The sequence below is a fragment of the Mustela erminea genome, chromosome 9 (assembly GCF_009829155.1).
Source record: "Mustela erminea isolate mMusErm1 chromosome 9, mMusErm1.Pri, whole genome shotgun sequence".
Classification (NCBI taxonomy): domain Eukaryota; kingdom Metazoa; phylum Chordata; class Mammalia; order Carnivora; family Mustelidae; genus Mustela; species Mustela erminea.
In genome coordinates, this window is record NC_045622.1 from 45,326,567 (window position 1) to 45,346,944 (window position 20,378).

The 20,378-nt window shown below is 39.2% G+C and overlaps 1 protein-coding gene across 2 annotated transcripts in view; it reads left to right on the forward strand.

Moving 5' to 3' along the window:
* Window positions 1–20,378, forward strand: part of DLG2 (discs large MAGUK scaffold protein 2) — a 2,075,147-nt gene that overhangs the window by 343,383 nt on the left and 1,711,386 nt on the right. For both annotated transcript variants that reach the window (XM_032356653.1, XM_032356654.1), the window contains one exon: window positions 7,354–7,499. In XM_032356653.1, the coding sequence (XP_032212544.1) occupies window positions 7,354–7,499 (146 nt within the window). The remainder of the gene's footprint in view (window positions 1–7,353; window positions 7,500–20,378) is intronic.

Below are 20,378 nucleotides of genomic sequence, written 5' to 3' on the forward strand. Positions count from 1 at the left end.
TCAGCAGATCGAAGAGAAGAAGAACAGCAATTCTGGAAACAGAAAAACAACCACTTTCTGAAAGGTAGGACCGGCAGAGAAGTGAATCCAAAGCGACGGGAAGATAGACCCCGGGGGGAGGGGCTGGCTCCCGGCAAGCGGTGGAGCAACGGCGCACAAAATCAGGACTTTTAAAAGTCTGTTCCGCTGAGGGACATTGCTCCAGAGGCTAAACCAGGGCGAAGCCCACGCAGGGTTAGCGTGGCCTCAGGTCCCACAGGGTCACAGAAGGATTGGGGGTGTCTGATGTCGCAGAGCTTGTGGGTATTGGAACAGGAAAGCCGGCTACAGAGACAGAGCCGACAGTAAGCTCACAGCTCGGTGTTACCTTGAACCGGTCGCAGGCTCATGAGCTCGGAGCGCGGCCGGAGGTCAGGCAGACGGGAGTAACTGGGCGCTGTTCTCTGAGGGCGCACTGAGGAGTGGGGCCCTGGGCTCTCGGCTCCTCCGGGCCGGAGACCAGGAGGCTGCCATTTGTATTCCCCGTCCCCCAGAACTCTACGGAAAGCGCTCAGGGAACAAAAGCTCCTGAAAGCAAACCCGAGCCGATTACTCACCCCGGCCCCTAATAAGGGCGGTGCAATTCTGCCTAGGGCAAAGACACTTGAGAATCACTACAATAGGCCCCTCCCCCAGAAGATCAACAAGAAATCCAGCCGAGACCAAGTTCACCTACCAAGGAGTGCGGTTTCAATACCAAGGAGAGCAGCAGAATTCCAGAGGAGGAGAAAGCAAAGCACAGAACTCATGGCTTTTTCCCTGTGATTTTTTTTTAGTCTTGCAGTTAATTTAATTTTTTTCTTTTTCATTTTTTGTTTTTTTTTCTCGCCTTCTGGTTAAATTTTTTTTTAACTTTTACCTTTTTCTTTTTTAACGTTTTTTAACTAGTTTATCTAATATATATATCTTTCTTTTTTATATTTTTCTTATTTGTTTTCTTTTTTTAATTCTTTTCTTTTCTTTTTTTTCTTTTTTCTTTTTTCTTTTTTTTTATTTCTTCCTTTTTGAACCTCTTTTTATCCCCTTCCCCCCCCTCACGATTTGGGATCTCTTCTAATTTGGTTAAAGCATATTTTCCTGGGGTTGTTGCCAGCCTTTTAGTACTTTACTTGCTCCTTCATATACTCTTATCTGGACAAAATGACAAGACGGAAGAATTCAACACAAAAAAAAGAACAAGAGGCAGTACCAAAGGCTAGGGACCTAATCAATACAGACATTGGTAATATGTCAGATCTAGAGTTCAGAATGACAATTCTCAAGGTTCTAGCCGGGCTTGAAAAAGGCATGGAAGATATTAGAGAAACCCTCTTGAGATATATAAAAGCCCTTTCTGGAGAAATAAAAGATCTAAAATCTAACCAAGTTGAAATCAAAAAAGCTATTAATGAGGTGCAATAAAAAATGGAGGCTCTCACTGCTAGGATATTTGAGGCAGAAGAAAGAATTAGTGATATAGAAGACCAAATGATAGAGAATAAAGAAGCTGAGCAAAAGAGGGACAAACAGCTACTGGACCACGAGGGGAGAATTCGGGAGATAAGTGACACCATAAGATGAAACAACATTAGAATAATTGGGATTCCAGAAGAAGAAGAAAGAGAGAGGGGAGCAGAAGGTATACTGGAGAGAATTACTGGGAAGAATTTCCCCAATATGGCAAAGGGAACGAGCATCAAAATTCAGGAGGTTCAGAGACGCCCCTCCAAATCAATAAGAATAGGCCCACACCCCGTCACCTAATAGTAAAATTTACAAGTCTCAGTGACAAAGAGAAAATCCTGAAAGCAGCCCGGGAAAAGAAGTCTGTAACATACAATGGTAAAAATATTAGATTGGCAGCTGACTTATCCACAGAGACGTGGCAGGCCAGAAGGAGCTGGCATGATATTTTCAGAGCACTAAACGAGAAAAACATGCAGCCAAGAATACTATATCCAGCTAGGCTATCATTGAAAATAGAAGGAGAGATTAAAAACTTCCAGGACAAACAAAAACTGAAAGAATTTGCAAACACCAAACCAGCTCTACAGGAAATATTGAAAGGGGTCCTCTAAGCAAAGAGAGAGCCTACAAGTGGTAGATCAGAAAGGAACAGAGACCATATACAGTAACAGTCACCTTACAGGCAATACAATGGCACTAAATTCATATCTCTCAATAGTTACCTTGAATGTTAATGGGCTAAATGCCCCTGTCAAAAGACACAGGGTATCAGCATGGATAAAAAAACAAAACCCATCTATATGCTGCCTCCAAGAAACTCATTTTAAGCCCGAAGACACCTCCAGATTTAAAGTGAGGGGGTGGAAAAGAATTTACCATGCTAATGGACATCAGAAGAAAGCAGGAGTGGCAATCTTTATATCAGATCAATTAGATTTTAATCCAAAGACTATAATAAGAGATGAGGAAGGACACTATATCATACTCAAAGGGTCTGTCCAACAAGAAGATCTAACAGTTTTAAATATCTATGCCCCCAACGTGGGAGCAGCCAACTATATAAACCAATTAATAACAAAATCAAAGAAACACATCAACAATAATACAATAATAGTAGGGGACGTTAACACTCCCCTCACTGAAATGGACAGATCATCCAAGCAAAAGATCAGCAAGGAAATAAAGGCCTTAAACGACACACGGGACCTGATGGACATCACAGATATATTCAGAACATTTCATCCCAAAGCAACAGAATACACATTCTTCTCTAGTGCACATGGAACATTCTCCAGAATAGATCACATCCTCGGTCCTAAATCAGGACTCAACTGGTATCAAAAGATTGGGATCATTCCCTGCATATCTTCAGACCACAATGCTCTAAAGCTAGAACTCAACCACAAAAGGAAGTTTGGAGAGAACCCAAATACATGGAGACTAAACAGCATCCTTCTAAAGAATGAATGGGTCAACTGGGAAATTAAAGAAGAATTGAAAAAAAATCATGGAAACAAATGATAATGAAAATACAACGGTTCAAAATCTGTGGGACACAACAAAGGCAGTCCTGAGAGGAAAATATATAGCGATACAAGCCTTTCTCAAGAAACAAGAAAGGTCTCAGGTACACAACCTAACCCTACACCTAAAGGAGTTGGAGAAAGAACAAGAAAGAAACCTTAAGCCCAGCAGGAGAAGAGAAATCATAAAGATCAGAGCAGAAATCAATGAAATAGAAACAAACAAACAATAAAACAAATCAACGAAACTAAGAGCTGGTTCTTTGAAAGAATTAATAAAATTGATAAACCCCTGGCCCGACTTATCAAAAAGAAAAGAGAAAGGACCCAAATAAATAAAATCATGAATGAAAGAGGAGAGATCACAACTAACACCAAAGAAATACAAACTATTATAAGAACATACTATGAGCAACTCTACGCCAATAAATTTGACAACCTGGAAGAAATGGATGCATTCCTAGAAACATATAAACTACCACAACTGAACCAGGAAGAAATAGAAAGCCTGAACAGACTCATAACCAGTAAGGAGATTGAAACAGTCATTAAAAATCTCCAAACAAACAAAAGCCCAGGGCCAGACGGCTTCCCGGGGGAATTCTACCAAACATTTAAAGAAGAACTAATTCCTATTCTCCTGAAACTGTTCCAAAAAATAGAAATGGAAGGAAAACTTCCAAACTCATTTTATGAGGCCAGCATCACCTTGATCCCCAAACCAGACAAGGATCCCATCAAAAAAGAGAGCTATAGACCAATATCCTTGATGAACACAGATGCGAAAATACTCAACAAAATACTAGCCAACAGGATTCAACAGTACATTAAAAGGATTATTCACCACGACCAAGTGGGATTTATTCCAGGGCTGCAAGGTTGGTTCAACATCCGCAAATCAGTCAATGTGATACAACACATCAATGAAAGAAAGAACAAGAACCATATGATACTCTCAATAGATGCTGAAAAAGCATTTGACAAAGTACAGCATCCCTTCCTGATTAAAACTCTTCAAAGTGTAGGGATAGAGGGCACATACCTCAATATCATCAAAGCCATCTATGGAAAAACCCACCGCAAATATCATTTTCAATGGAGAAAAACTGAAAGCTTTTCTGCTAAGGTCAGGAACACGGCAGGGATGTCCATTATCACCACTGCTATTCAACATAGTACTAGAGGTCCTAGGCTCAGCAATCAGACAACAAAAGGAAATTAAAGGCATCCAAATCGGCAAAGAAGAAGTCAAATTATCACTCTTCACAGATGATATGATACTATATGTGAAAAACCCAAAAGACTCCACTCCAAAACTGCTAGAACTTATACAGGAATTCAGTCAAGTGTCAGGATATAAAATCAATGCACAGAAATCAGTTGCATTTCTCTACACCAACAGCAAGACAGAAGAAAGAGAAATTAAGGAGTCAATCCCATTTACAATTGCACCCAAAACCATAAGATACCTAGGAATAAACCTAACCGAAGAGGCACAGAATCTATACTCAGAAAACTATAAAGTACTCATGAAAGAAATTGAGGAAGACACAAAGAAATGGAAAAATGTTCCATGCTCCTGGATTGGAAGAATAAATATTGTGAAAATGTCTATGCTACCTACCTAAAGCAATCTACACATTTAATGAAATTCCTATCAAAGTACCATCCATCTTTTTCAAAGAAATGGAACAAATAATTCTAAAATTTATATGGAACCAGAAAAGACCTAGAATAACCAAAAGGATATTGAAAAAGAAAGCCAACGTTGGTGGCATCACAATTCCGGACTTTAAGCTCTATTACAAAGCTGTCATCATCAAGACAGCATGGTACTGGCACAAAAACAGACACATAGATCAATGGAACAGAATAGAGAGCCCAGAAATAGACCCTCAACTCTACAGTCAACTAATCTTCGACAAAGCAGAAAAGAATGTCCAATGGAAAAAAGACAGCCTCTTCAATAAATGGTGTTGGGGGCGCCTGGGTGGCTCAGTGGGTTAAGCCGCTGCCTTCGGCTCAGGTCATGATCTCAGGGTCCTGGGATCGAGTCCCGCATCGGGCTCCCTGCTCGACAGGGGAGCCTGCTTCCCTTCCTCTCTCTCTGCCTGCCTCTCTGCCTACTTGTGATTTCTCTCTGTCAAATAAATAAATAAAATCTTTAAAAAAAAAAAATAAATAAATGGTGTTGGGAAAATTGGACAGCCACATGCAGAAAAATGAAATTGGACCATTTCCTTACACCACACACAAAAATAGACTCAAAATGGATGAAGGACCTCAATGTGCGAAAGGAATCCATCAGAATCCTTGAGGAGAATGCAGGCAGCAACCTCTTTGACCTCAGCCGCAGCAACATCTTCCTAGGAACATCGCCAAAGGCAAGGGAAGCAAGGGCAAAAATGAACTATTGGGATTTCATCAAGATCAAAAGCTTTTGCACAGCAAAGGAAACAGTTAACAAAATCAAAAGACAACTGACAGAATGGGAGAAGATATTTGCAAACGACATATCAGATAAAGGACTAGTGTCCAGAATCTATAAAGAACTTAGCAAACTCAACACCCAAAGAACAAATAATCCAATCAAGAAATGGGCAGAGGACATGAACAGACATTTCTGCAAAGAAGACATCCAGATGGCCAACAGACACATGAAAAAGGGCTCCATATCACTCGGCATCAGGGAAATACAAATCAAAATCACAATGAGATATCACCTCACACCAGTCAGAATGGCTAAAATCAACAATCAGGAAATGACAGATGCTGGCGAGGATGCGGAGAAAGGGGAACCCTCCTACACTGTTGGTGGGAATGCAAGCTGGTGCAGCCACTCTGGAAAACAGCATGGAGGTTCCTCAAAATGTTGAAAATAGAACTGCCCTATGACCCAGCAATTGCACTATTGCGCATTTACCCTAAAGATACAAACGTAGTGATCCAAAGGGGCACGTGCACCCGAATGTTTATAGCAGCAATGTCCACAATAGCCAAACTATGGAAAGAACCTAGATGTCCATCAACAGATGAATGGATCAAGAAGATGTGGTATATATACACAATGGAATACTATGCAGCCATCAAAAGAAATGAAATCTTGCCATTTGCGACAACATGGATGGAACTAGAGCGTATCATGCTTAGCGAAATAAGTCAAGCAGAGAAAGACAACTATCATATGATCTCCCTGATATGAGGAAGTTGGTGATGCAACATGGGGGCTTAAGTGGGTAGGAGAAGAATCAATGAAACAAGATGGGATTGGGAGGGAGACAAACCATAAGTGACTCTTAATCTCACAAAACAAACTGAGGGTTGCTGGGGGGAGGGGGTTTGGGAGAAGGGGGTGGGATTATGGACATTGGGGAGGGTATGTGCTTTGGAGAGTGCTGTGAAGTGTGTAAACCTGGTGATTCACAGACCTGTACCCCTGGGGATAAAAATATATGTTTATAAAAATAAAAAAGTTCAAAAAAAGATAAATAAAAAGGCTATTAAATGGATGCCTATAGGGCTCAGTCAGTTAAGCACCTGACATCAGCTTAGGTCATGATCCCAGGGTCTTGGGATTGAGTCCCACATAGGCTTCTTGCTCAGCAGGGAGCCTGCTTCTCCCTCTCCCTTTGCCTGCTGCTCTCCCTGCTTATGCTCTCTTTCTGGCAAACTAATAAATTAAGTCTTAAAAAATTAAAACAAAAAGGCAATCAAAAATAACTTTTTTTTAAATTTTGGAGTAGTTTTAATGCTTACAGAATAGTTGCAAAGAGTATGGAGATTTACAATGTACCCCAGACTGTTTTTCCTATAGTTAACATCTTATATTTACTGTGGCAACTAATAATAAATATTGATACATTATTACGAAAGTAACTCCATACTTTTTAGCTAATGTCCTTTTTCTGTTCCAGAATCCCATCAAGAACCTTTAGTGATCACTGACCATTTTACTGTCTCTTTAGTTTTGCTTTTTCTAAAATATTATATAAATGGAATAAAATATGTAGCTTTTTCAGGCTGGATATTTAAACTTAGCATTTAAGATTCATCTGTTTCTACATGGCTTGGTAGGTCATTCCTCCTTACTGCTGAATATGGACTTACTACAGTTTGTTTATTCAATGACTGAAGAACATCTTGGGTGTTTTCAGGTTTTTCAGTCATTAAAAACAATTCTGATGCAGGTAAAAATGCAGTTTTCAAGATTTCCTTATTTTTATTATTTTTGTTTGGGATCATGTGCATGTAGTTATTTAGTAAGCAAAATTTTTCATATATACATATATGCAGAAGCTATTTATGTGATGGTACATGACATTTTGATCCTTCTGTTTTTCCACAGATATTCAAGAATTTTATGAGGTGACATTGCTAAATTCTCAAAAAAGTTGTGATCAGAAGATAGAAGAAGCCAATCGAGTTGCACAGAAATGGGAGAAGACATCCCTTCTTGCTCCATGCCATGACAACCTTCAAAAATCTGCAGAGGTATATAGTGAAACATTAAAAAGAACTGAATAATATTATGATTTACATATGCCACTAAAGGGGTCACAGTCATAGTACTAGTAATCATTACTAACAGATGGCAATAATAATAATATAAATGAAGTTATGCTGTACTGTATTCAATACTTATGTATAAATATCCACATTTTGCCAAGAGATGAAAAGGCATGGGAAGACATGATTCTTTACATTATACAATGTGTTCTGCTATGAATATTGTGATTGAGTCTACTCAAGTGTAAGGCATTCTGGTATTTCAGAACATGGTTCCAGTGCAATACAGGAAAGAGATGGGATTGGAACGTGTAGTCTGTAGCTGTCATCTCCATAATAGGGCCATATATCTTGGGGTGTTTAAAAATGACCCATTAAGGTTTAGGAGCAAAATAGTAGAACTTCCATTTATACTTTTAATCATCTTTATATTATTAAACATTTTGGGTAATTTATAGTGTATAGTTTATAAACAGTAACATGTACACATTTAAAAAGTAACATAAGGTTAGTAGAGTTCTATGTTCAAATGGTTTTTATATAGAGGACAATGAGATCAAACAGTTTGGAGACTACTATTTGGAATTACCAGTTACTGAAGAGTAAGGCAAGTTGAGGAATGTCCCAGGTTCATAACTGAGGATTAATACGGAGGCAGGGGCTGATCAATGATATTTTTAAGTGGCATTCGATAATTTGAGGCAGGTAGTAGTAAACACACTTGCACACACAATCTGTCAATGTTGCGTAGTGAAACTGACTTGGAAGCTATGTGGAATCTTAGTGCTAATCAATGGCACTTTGCTGAATCTTTGGATTGTTAAGATTGAGGCTTGTGGTATGCTTTCTATCCTGCTCAGAATTGACTTAAAAAGTGGAAGAGATTAAGTCTGATGATTACCTTAGTTATTTGAAGAAAAAGTTAACAATAATTTTTAACTGATACCACTATATAAAGTTTATAAAATACTGAAAATATTAAAAATCTTAGTTTTAATACCTATAATTATTTTGAATTTTTAGTCTTTTTTCTGTACAAATATGTGTGCATAAAATTATACATCAGAATATATTGTGTTTTTTATTACTTTTATATTTACTACTATACTATTAATATTTTCCCCTATGGGAAATATTTTAATGGCTGTATAGTATTCCATCATTTGTAATTTACTTTGATAGTTCTCCATTCAGTATTTAGGCTATTTCCTGTTCTCAGCCATGAATAATGCTTTAATAGATATCTGTGTATATCAACCATTATGTGTTTTCTGATGAAACTACTGAATTCAAAGATATTGACATTTATATTCTCTTGATACAAATTGTCAAAGTGCTTTGCAGAAAGGTACTACCAACAGTGTTTGAAAGGCATACCTACCTATACTCTCGTTAGTATTAGTCATTTAAAATATTCATCAAATTAATGATACAATTTGTTGCTTAATACATTAGATTGCAGTTCTTTTTTATTTTTTAATTTTTAATTTTTTTTATAAACATATATTTTTATCCCCAGGGGTACAGGTCTGTGAATCACCAGGTTTACACACTTTAGATTGCAGTTCTTACTCATTATTGAAACTGAGCTGTTTTGTTTTACTCTTTTTTTGTTGTTGCACAGTTGACATATGATGTTACATTAGTTTCAAGTATACAACATAGTGATTTAACAACTCTATACATTATGCTGTGCTCCCAAGTATAGCTACTGTCATCATGCGGCTCTGTTATGATACCATTGCCCACATTCCATGTACTATACCTTTCATCCCCTTGACTTTCTCCTTCTATAACTGGAAATGTGTACCTCCCACTGCCTTTTATCCATTTTGCCCATCCCCAACACCTTTATCTATTTTGCCCATCCCCCAGTTGTGAACTGGCAACCACCAGTTCACAATTTATGGGTTTTTTCTTATAATTATTGAGTATTTATATTTAAGTTTTTATTTAAATCCCAGTTAGTTAACATATGATATAATATTAGTTTCAGGTGTACAATATAGTGATTCCACACTTTCATACAATACCCAGTGCTCAACAAGTTTTTATTTAAATTCCAGTTAACATACGATATATTAGTTTCAGGTGTACAATATAGTGACTCCACACTTTCATACAATACCCAGTGCTCAACAAGTGCATTCCTTAATCCCCATCACCTGTTTAACTGCCACCCCACCTATTTCCTCTCTGATAACCCTCAGTTTTTTTCTACAGTTTAGTTTATTAGTTTATTTCTTGGTTTGCCTCTTCTCTTTTTCCCCTTTGCTCATTTGTTTTGCTTCTAAATTCCAAGCATAAGTGAAATCATATGGTATTTGTCTTCCTCTGACCAATTTATTTCACTCAGCACTCTCCAGTTCGACCCACATATCTGTGAATGTCAAGATTTCTTCTTTTTTCTTAAATGGCTGATTAATATCCATGGTGTGTGTGTGTGTGTGTGTGTGTGTGTGTGTACACCACATCTTCCTAATCCATTCAACAGTTATTGGAAACTTGGGCTGTTTCCATAATTTGGCTATTGCAGATAATGCTGCTATAAACATTGGGGTGCATGTATCACCTTGAATATGTATTTTGTATTCTTTGGGTAAATACCTAGTACTGCAGTGCCTGGATCACAGGAAGTTCTATTTTTAACTTTTTGAGCATCTCGGTTTTGTTTTCCAGAGTGGCGGCACTAGTTTGCATTATTTTGATGACGTCCAGTAGTTTATTTTTGCGTTTGTTTCCTTTGCCTCAGAAGATATATCTAGAAAGAAGTTACTTTTTTTTTAAATTATTTTTTATTTATTTTCAGCATAACAGTATTCATTATTTTTTTTCAGCATAACAGTATCATTATTTTTTCACCATACCCAATGCTGCATGCAATCCGTGCCCTCTATAATACCAACCACCTGGTACCCCGACCTCCCACCCACCCCCGCCACTTCAAACCCCTCAGATTGTTTTTCAGAGTCCATAGTCTCTCATGATTCACCTCCCCTTCCAATTTACCCGAACCCCCTTCTCTCTAACTCCCCATGTCCTCCATGCTTTTTGTTATGCTCCACAAATAAGTGAAACCATATGATAATTGACTCTCTCTGCTTGACTTATTTTACTCAGCATAATCTCTTCCAGTCCCATTTATGTTGCTACAAAAGTTGGGTATTCGTCCTTTCTGATGGAGGCATAATACTCCATAGTGTATATGGACTACATCTTCCTTATCCATTTGTCCGTTGAAGGGCATCTTGGTTCTTTCCACAGTTTGGCGACCGTGGCCATTGCTGCTATAAACATTGGGGTACAGATGGCCCTTCTTTTCACGACATCTGTATCTTTGGGGTAAATACCCAGGAGTGCAACGGCAGGGTCATAGGGAAGTTCTATTTTTAATTTCTTGAGGAATCTCCACACTGTTCTCCAAAGAGGCTGCACCACCTTGCATTCCCACCAACATTGTAAGAGGATTCCCCTTTCTCCACATCCTGCCCAACACATGTTGTTTCCGGTCTTGCTAATTTTGGCCATTCTAACTGGTGTAAGGTGATATCTCAATGTAGTTTTAATTTGAATCTCCCTGATGACTAGTGAGAATGAACATTTTGTCATGTGCCTGATAGCTATTTGTATGTCTTTATTGGAGAAGTGTCTGCCCATATCTTCTGCCCATTTTTTGATATGATTGTCTGTTTTGTGTGTGTTGAGTTTGAGGAGTTCATTATAGATCCTGGATATCAACCTTTTGTCTGTACTATCATTTGCAAATATCTTCTCCCATTTCATGGGTTGCCTCTTTGTTTTGTTGACTGTTTCCTTTGCTGTTCAGAAGCTTTTGATTTTGATGAAGTCCCAAAAGTTCATCTTTGCTTTTGTTTCCTTTGCCTTTGGAGACATATCTTGAAAGAAGTTGCTGTGGCTGATATCGAAGAAATTACTGCCTTTGTTCTCCTCTAGGATTCTGATGGATTCCTGTCTCACATTGAGGTCTTTTATCCATTTTGAGTTTATCTTTGTGTACGGTTCAAAGTATAGGGATAGAGGGAACATTCCTGAACTTCATCAAATCTATCTATGAAAGACCCACAGCAAATATCATCCTCAATAGGAAAAAGCTTGCGTCCTTCCTGTTGAGATCAGGAACATGACAAGGATGCCCACTCTCACCACTCTTGTTCAACATAGTATTAGAAGTCCTAGCAACAGCAATCAGACAACAAAGGGAAATAAAAGGTATCCAAATTGGTAATGAAGAAGTCAAACTCTCTCTCTTTGCAGATGACATGATTCTTTATATGGAAAACGCAAAAGACTCCACCCCCAAACTACTAGAACTCATACTGCAATTCAGCAACGTGGCAGGATACAAAGTCAATGTACAGAAATCAGTGGCTTTCTTATACACTAACAATGAAAATACAGACAGGGAAATTAGAGAATCGATTCCATTTACTATAGCACCAAGAACCATAAGATACCTGGAAATAAACCTAACCAAAGAGGTAAAGGATCTGTACTCAAGGAACTACAAAACACTCATGAAAGAAATTGAAGAAGACACAAAAAGATGGAAGACCATTCCATGCACTTGGATCGGAAGAATAAGCATTGTTAAAATGTCTATACTGCCTAGAGCAATCTATACTTTTAATGCTATTCTGACCGAAATTCCACCGGTATTCTTCATAGAGCTGGACCAAATAATCCTAAAATTTGTATGGAACCGGAAGAGACCCCGAATCGCTAAGGAAATGTTGAAAAACAAAAATAAAACTGGGGGCATCACATTACCCAATTTCAAGCTTTACTACAAAGCTGTGATCACCAAGACAGCATGGTACTGGCATAAAAACAAACACATAGACTAGTGAAACAGAGTAGAGAGCCCAGATATGGACCCTCAACTCTATGGTCAAATAATCTTCAACAAAACAGGAAAAAATATACAGTGGAAAAAAGATGGTCTCTTCAATAAATGGTGCTGGGAAAACTGGGCAGCTATATGTAGAAGAATGAAACTTGACCATTCTCTTACACCGTACACAAAGTATTCATTATTTTCCACCACACCCAGTGATCCATTCAATCCGTGCCCTCTATAATACCCACCACCTGGTACCCCGACCTCCCAACCCCTGCTCCTGCAAAACCCTCAGATTGTTTTTCAGAGTCCATAGTTTCTCATGGTTCACCTCCCCTTCCAATTTCCCTGAACTCCCTTCTCCTCTCTAACTCCCCATGTACTCCATGCTATTTGTTATGCTCCACAAATAAGTGAAATCATATGATGATTGACTCTCTCTGCTTGACTTATTTCACTCAGCATAATCTCTTCCAGTCCCGTCCATGTTGCTATAAAAGTTGGGTATTCATCCTTTCTGATGGAGGCATAATACTCCATAGTGTATATGGACCACATCTTATCCATTTGTCCGTTGAAGGGCATCTTGGTTCTTTCCACAGTTTGGCGACCGTGGCCATTGCTGCTATAAACATTGGGGTACAGATGGCCCTTCTTTTCACGACATCTGTATCTTTGGGGTAAATACCCAGGAGTGCAATGGCAGGGTCATAGGGAAGCTCTATTTTTAATTTCTTGAGGAATCTCCACACTGTTCTCCAAAGAGGCTGCACCACCTTGCATTCCCACCAACATTGTAAGAGGGTTCCCCTTTCTCCACATCCTGCCCAACACACGTTGTTTCCGGTCTTGCTAATTTTGGCCATTCTAACTGGTGTAAGGTGGTATCTCAGTGTGGTTTTAATTTGAATCTCCGTGATGGCTAGTGATGATGAACATTTTGTCATGTGTCTGATAGCCATTTGTATGTCTTTATTGGAGAAGTGTCTGTCCATATCTTCTGCCCATTTCTTGATATGATTGTCTGTTTTGTGTGTGTTGAGTTTGAGAAGTTCTTTATAGATCCTGGATATCAACCTTTTGTCTGTACTGTCATTTGCAAATATCTTCTCTCATTCCGTGGGTTGCCTCTTTGTTTTGTTGACTGTTTCCTTTGCTGTGCAGAAGCTTTAGATTTTGATGAAGTCCCAAAAGTTTATTTTGGCTTTTGTTTCCTTTGCCTTTGGAGACATATCTTGAAAGAAGTTGCTGTGGCTGATATCGAAGAGATTACTGCCTATGTTCTCCTCTAGGATTCTGATGGATTCCTGTCTCACATTGAGGTCTTTTATCCATTTTGAGTTTATCTTTGTGTACGGTTCAAAGTATAGGGATAGAGGGAACATTCCTGAACTTCATCAAATCTATCTATGAAAGACCCACAGCAAATATCATCCTCAATAGGAAAAAGCTTGCGTCCTTCCTGTTGAGATCAGGAACATGACAAGGATGCCCACTCTCACCACTCTTGTTCAACATAGTATTAGAAGTCCTAGCAACAGCAATCAGACAACAAAGGGAAATAAAAGGTATCCAAATTGGTAATGAAGAAGTCAAACTCTCTCTCTTTGCAGATGACATGATTCTTTATATGGAAAACGCAAAAGACTCCACCCCCAAACTACTAGAACTCATACTGCAATTCAGCAACGTGGCAGGATACAAAGTCAATGTACAGAAATCAGTGGCTTTCTTATACACTAACAATGAAAATACAGACAGGGAAATTAGAGAATCGATTCCATTTACTATAGCACCAAGAACCATAAGATACCTGGAAATAAACCTAACCAAAGAGGTAAAGGATCTGTACTCAAGGAACTACAAAACACTCATGAAAGAAATTGAAGAAGACACAAAAAGATGGAAGACCATTCCATGCACTTGGATCGGAAGAATAAGCATTGTTAAAATGTCTATACTGCCTAGAGCAATCTATACTTTTAATGCTATTCTGACCGAAATTCCACCGGTATTCTTCATAGAGCTGGACCAAATAATCCTAAAATTTGTATGGAACCGGAAGAGACCCCGAATCGCTAAGGAAATGTTGAAAAACAAAAATAAAACTGGGGGCATCACATTACCCAATTTCAAGCTTTACTACAAAGCTGTGATCACCAAGACAGCATGGTACTGGCATAAAAACAAACACATAGACTAGTGAAACAGAGTAGAGAGCCCAGATATGGACCCTCAACTCTATGGTCAAATAATCTTCAACAAAACAGGAAAAAATATACAGTGGAAAAAAGATGGTCTCTTCAATAAATGGTGCTGGGAAAACTGGGCAGCTATATGTAGAAGAATGAAACTTGACCATTCTCTTACACCGTACACAAAGTATTCATTATTTTCCACCACACCCAGTGATCCATTCAATCCGTGCCCTCTATAATACCCACCACCTGGTACCCCGACCTCCCAACCCCTGCTCCTGCAAAACCCTCAGATTGTTTTTCAGAGTCCATAGTTTCTCATGGTTCACCTCCCCTTCCAATTTCCCTGAACTCCCTTCTCCTCTCTAACTCCCCATGTACTCCATGCTATTTGTTATGCTCCACAAATAAGTGAAATCATATGATGATTGACTCTCTCTGCTTGACTTATTTCACTCAGCATAATCTCTTCCAGTCCCGTCCATGTTGCTATAAAAGTTGGGTATTCATCCTTTCTGATGGAGGCATAATACTCCATAGTGTATATGGACCACATCTTATCCATTTGTCCGTTGAAGGGCATCTTGGTTCTTTCCACAGTTTGGCGACCGTGGCCATTGCTGCTATAAACATTGGGGTACAGATGGCCCTTCTTTTCACGACATCTGTATCTTTGGGGTAAATACCCAGGAGTGCAATGGCAGGGTCATAGGGAAGCTCTATTTTTAATTTCTTGAGGAATCTCCACACTGTTCTCCAAAGAGGCTGCACCACCTTGCATTCCCACCAACATTGTAAGAGGGTTCCCCTTTCTCCACATCCTGCCCAACACACGTTGTTTCCGGTCTTGCTAATTTTGGCCATTCTAACTGGTGTAAGGTGGTATCTCAGTGTGGTTTTAATTCGAATCTCCGTGATGGCTAGTGATGATGAACATTTTGTCATGTGTCTGATAGCCATTTGTATGTCTTTATTGGAGAAGTGTCTGTCCATATCTTCTGCCCATTTCTTGATATGATTGTCTGTTTTGTGTGTGTTGAGTTTGAGAAGTTCTTTATAGATCCTGGATATCAACCTTTTGTCTGTACTGTCATTTGCAAATATCTTCTCTCATTCCGTGGGTTGCCTCTTTGTTTTGTTGACTGTTTCCTTTGCTGTGCAGAAGCTTTAGATTTTGATGAAGTCCCAAAAGTTTATTTTGGCTTTTGTTTCCTTTGCCTTTGGAGACATATCTTGAAAGAAGTTGCTGTGGCTGATATCGAAGAGATTACTGCCTATGTTCTCCTCTAGGATTCTGATGGATTCCTGTCTCACATTGAGGTCTTTTATCCATTTTGAGTTTATCTTTGTGTACGGTTCAAAGTATAGGGATAGAGGGAACATTCCTGAACTTCATCAAATCTATCTATGAAAGACCCACAGCAAATATCATCCTCAATAGGAAAAAGCTTGCGTCCTTCCTGTTGAGATCAGGAACATGACAAGGATGCCCACTCTCACCACTCTTGTTCAACATAGTATTAGAAGTCCTAGCAACAGCAATCAGACAACAAAGGGAAATAAAAGGTATCCAAATTGGTAATGAAGAAGTCAAACTCTCTCTCTTTGCAGATGACATGATTCTTTATATGGAAAACGCAAAAGACTCCACCCCCAAACTACTAGAACTCATACTGCAATTCAGCAACGTGGCAGGATACAAAGTCAATGTACAGAAATCAGTGGCTTTCTTATACACTAACAATGAAAATACAGACAGGGAAATTAGAGAATCGATTCCATTTACTATAGCACCAAGAACCATAAGATACCTGGAAATAAACCTAACCAAAGAGGTAAAGGATCTGTACTCAAGGAACTACAAAACACTCATGAAAGAAATTGAAGAAGACACAAAAAGATGGAAGACCATTCCATGCACTTGGATCGGAAGAATAAGCATTGTTAAAATGTCTATACTGCCTAGAGCAATCTATACTTTTAATGCTATTCTGACCGAAATTCCACCGGTATTCTTCATAGAGCTGGACCAAATAATCCTAAAATTTGTATGGAACCGGAAGAGACCCCGAATCGCTAAGGAAATGTTGAAAAACAAAAATAAAACTGGGGGCATCACATTACCCAATTTCAAGCTTTACTACAAAGCTGTGATCACCAAGACAGCATGGTACTGGCATAAAAACAAACACATAGACTAGTGAAACAGAGTAGAGAGCCCAGATATGGACCCTCAACTCTATGGTCAAATAATCTTCAACAAAACAGGAAAAAATATACAGTGGAAAAAAGATGGTCTCTTCAATAAATGGTGCTGGGAAAACTGGGCAGCTATATGTAGAAGAATGAAACTTGACCATTCTCTTACACCGTACACAAAGTATTCATTATTTTCCACCACACCCAGTGATCCATTCAATCCGTGCCCTCTATAATACCCACCACCTGGTACCCCGACCTCCCAACCCCTGCTCCTGCAAAACCCTCAGATTGTTTTTCAGAGTCCATAGTTTCTCATGGTTCACCTCCCCTTCCAATTTCCCTGAACTCCCTTCTCCTCTCTAACTCCCCATGTACTCCATGCTATTTGTTATGCTCCACAAATAAGTGAAATCATATGATGATTGACTCTCTCTGCTTGACTTATTTCACTCAGCATAATCTCTTCCAGTCCCGTCCATGTTGCTATAAAAGTTGGGTATTCATCCTTTCTGATGGAGGCATAATACTCCATAGTGTATATGGACCACATCTTATCCATTTGTCCGTTGAAGGGCATCTTGGTTCTTTCCACAGTTTGGCGACCGTGGCCATTGCTGCTATAAACATTGGGGTACAGATGGCCCTTCTTTTCACGACATCTGTATCTTTGGGGTAAATACCCAGGAGTGCAATGGCAGGGTCATAGGGAAGCTCTATTTTTAATTTCTTGAGGAATCTCCACACTGTTCTCCAAAGAGGCTGCACCACCTTGCATTCCCACCAACATTGTAAGAGGGTTCCCCTTTCTCCACATCCTGCCCAACACACGTTGTTTCCGGTCTTGCTAATTTTGGCCATTCTAACTGGTGTAAGGTGGTATCTCAGTGTGGTTTTAATTCGAATCTCCGTGATGGCTAGTGATGATGAACATTTTGTCATGTGTCTGATAGCCATTTGTATGTCTTTATTGGAGAAGTGTCTGTCCATATCTTCTGCCCATTTCTTGATATGATTGTCTGTTTTGTGTGTGTTGAGTTTGAGAAGTTCTTTATAGATCCTGGATATCAACCTTTTGTCTGTACTGTCATTTGCAAATATCTTCTCTCATTCCGTGGGTTGCCTCTTTGTTTTGTTGACTGTTTCCTTTGCTGTGCAGAAGCTTTAGATTTTGATGAAGTCCCAAAAGTTTATTTTGGCTTTTGTTTCCTTTGCCTTTGGAGACATATCTTGAAAGAAGTTGCTGTGGCTGATATCGAAGAGATTACTGCCTATGTTCTCCTCTAGGATTCTGATGGATTCCTGTCTCACATTGAGGTCTTTTATCCATTTTGAGTTTATCTTTGTGTACGGTTCAAAGTATAGGGATAGAGGGAACATTCCTGAACTTCATCAAATCTATCTATGAAAGACCCACAGCAAATATCATCCTCAATAGGAAAAAGCTTGCGTCCTTCCTGTTGAGATCAGGAACATGACAAGGATGCCCACTCTCACCACTCTTGTTCAACATAGTATTAGAAGTCCTAGCAACAGCAATCAGACAACAAAGGGAAATAAAAGGTATCCAAATTGGTAATGAAGAAGTCAAACTCTCTCTCTTTGCAGATGACATGATTCTTTATATGGAAAACGCAAAAGACTCCACCCCCAAACTACTAGAACTCATACTGCAATTCAGCAACGTGGCAGGATACAAAGTCAATGTACAGAAATCAGTGGCTTTCTTATACACTAACAATGAAAATACAGACAGGGAAATTAGAGAATCGATTCCATTTACTATAGCACCAAGAACCATAAGATACCTGGAAATAAACCTAACCAAAGAGGTAAAGGATCTGTACTCAAGGAACTACAAAACACTCATGAAAGAAATTGAAGAAGACACAAAAAGATGGAAGACCATTCCATGCACTTGGATCGGAAGAATAAGCATTGTTAAAATGTCTATACTGCCTAGAGCAATCTATACTTTTAATGCTATTCTGACCGAAATTCCACCGGTATTCTTCATAGAGCTGGACCAAATAATCCTAAAATTTGTATGGAACCGGAAGAGACCCCGAATCGCTAAGGAAATGTTGAAAAACAAAAATAAAACTGGGGGCATCACATTACCCAATTTCAAGCTTTACTACAAAGCTGTGATCACCAAGACAGCATGGTACTGGCATAAAAACAAACACATAGACTAGTGAAACAGAGTAGAGAGCCCAGATATGGACCCTCAACTCTATGGTCAAATAATCTTCAACAAAACAGGAAAAAATATACAGTGGAAAAAAGATGGTCTCTTCAATAAATGGTGCTGGGAAAACTGGGCAGCTATATGTAGAAGAATGAAACTTGACCATTCTCTTACACCGTACACAAAGTATTCATTATTTTCCACCACACCCAGTGATCCATTCAATCCGTGCCCTCTATAATACCCACCACCTGGTACCCCGACCTCCCAACCCCTGCTCCTGCAAAACCCTCAGATTGTTTTTCAGAGTCCATAGTTTCTCATGGTTCACCTCCCCTTCCAATTTCCCTGAACTCCCTTCTCCTCTCTAACTCCCCATGTACTCCATGCTATTTGTTATGCTCCACAAATAAGTGAAATCATATGATGATTGACTCTCTCTGCTTGACTTATTTCACTCAGCATAATCTCTTCCAGTCCCGTCCATGTTGCTATAAAAGTTGGGTATTCATCCTTTCTGATGGAGGCATAATACTCCATAGTGTATATGGACCACATCTTATCCATTTGTCCGTTGAAGGGCATCTTGGTTCTTTCCACAGTTTGGCGACCGTGGCCATTGCTGCTATAAACATTGGGGTACAGATGGCCCTTCTTTTCACGACATCTGTATCTTTGGGGTAAATACCCAGGAGTGCAATGGCAGGGTCATAGGGAAGCTCTATTTTTAATTTCTTGAGGAATCTCCACACTGTTCTCCAAAGAGGCTGCACCACCTTGCATTCCCACCAACATTGTAAGAGGGTTCCCCTTTCTCCACATCCTGCCCAACACACGTTGTTTCCGGTCTTGCTAATTTTGGCCATTCTAACTGGTGTAAGGTGGTATCTCAGTGTGGTTTTAATTTGAATCTCCATGATGGCTAGTGATGATGAACATTTTGTCATGTGTCTGATAGCCATTTGTATGTCTTTATTGGAGAAGTGTCTGTCCATATCTTCTGCCCATTTCTTGATATGATTGTCTGTTTTGTGTGTGTTGAGTTTGAGAAGTTCTTTATAGATCCTGGATATCAACCTTTTGTCTGTACTGTCATTTGCAAATATCTTCTCTCATTCCGTGGGTTGCCTCTTTGTTTTGTTGACTGTTTCCTTTGCTGTGCAGAAGCTTTAGATTTTGATGAAGTCCCAAAAGTTTATTTTGGCTTTTGTTTCCTTTGCCTTTGGAGACATATCTTGAAAGAAGTTGCTGTGGCTGATATCGAAGAGATTACTGCCTATGTTCTCCTCTAGGATTCTGATGGATTCCTGTCTCACATTGAGGTCTTTTATCCATTTTGAGTTTATCTTTGTGTATGGTGTAAGAGAATGGTTGAGTTTTGTTCTTCTACATATAGCTGCCCAATTTTCCCAGTACCA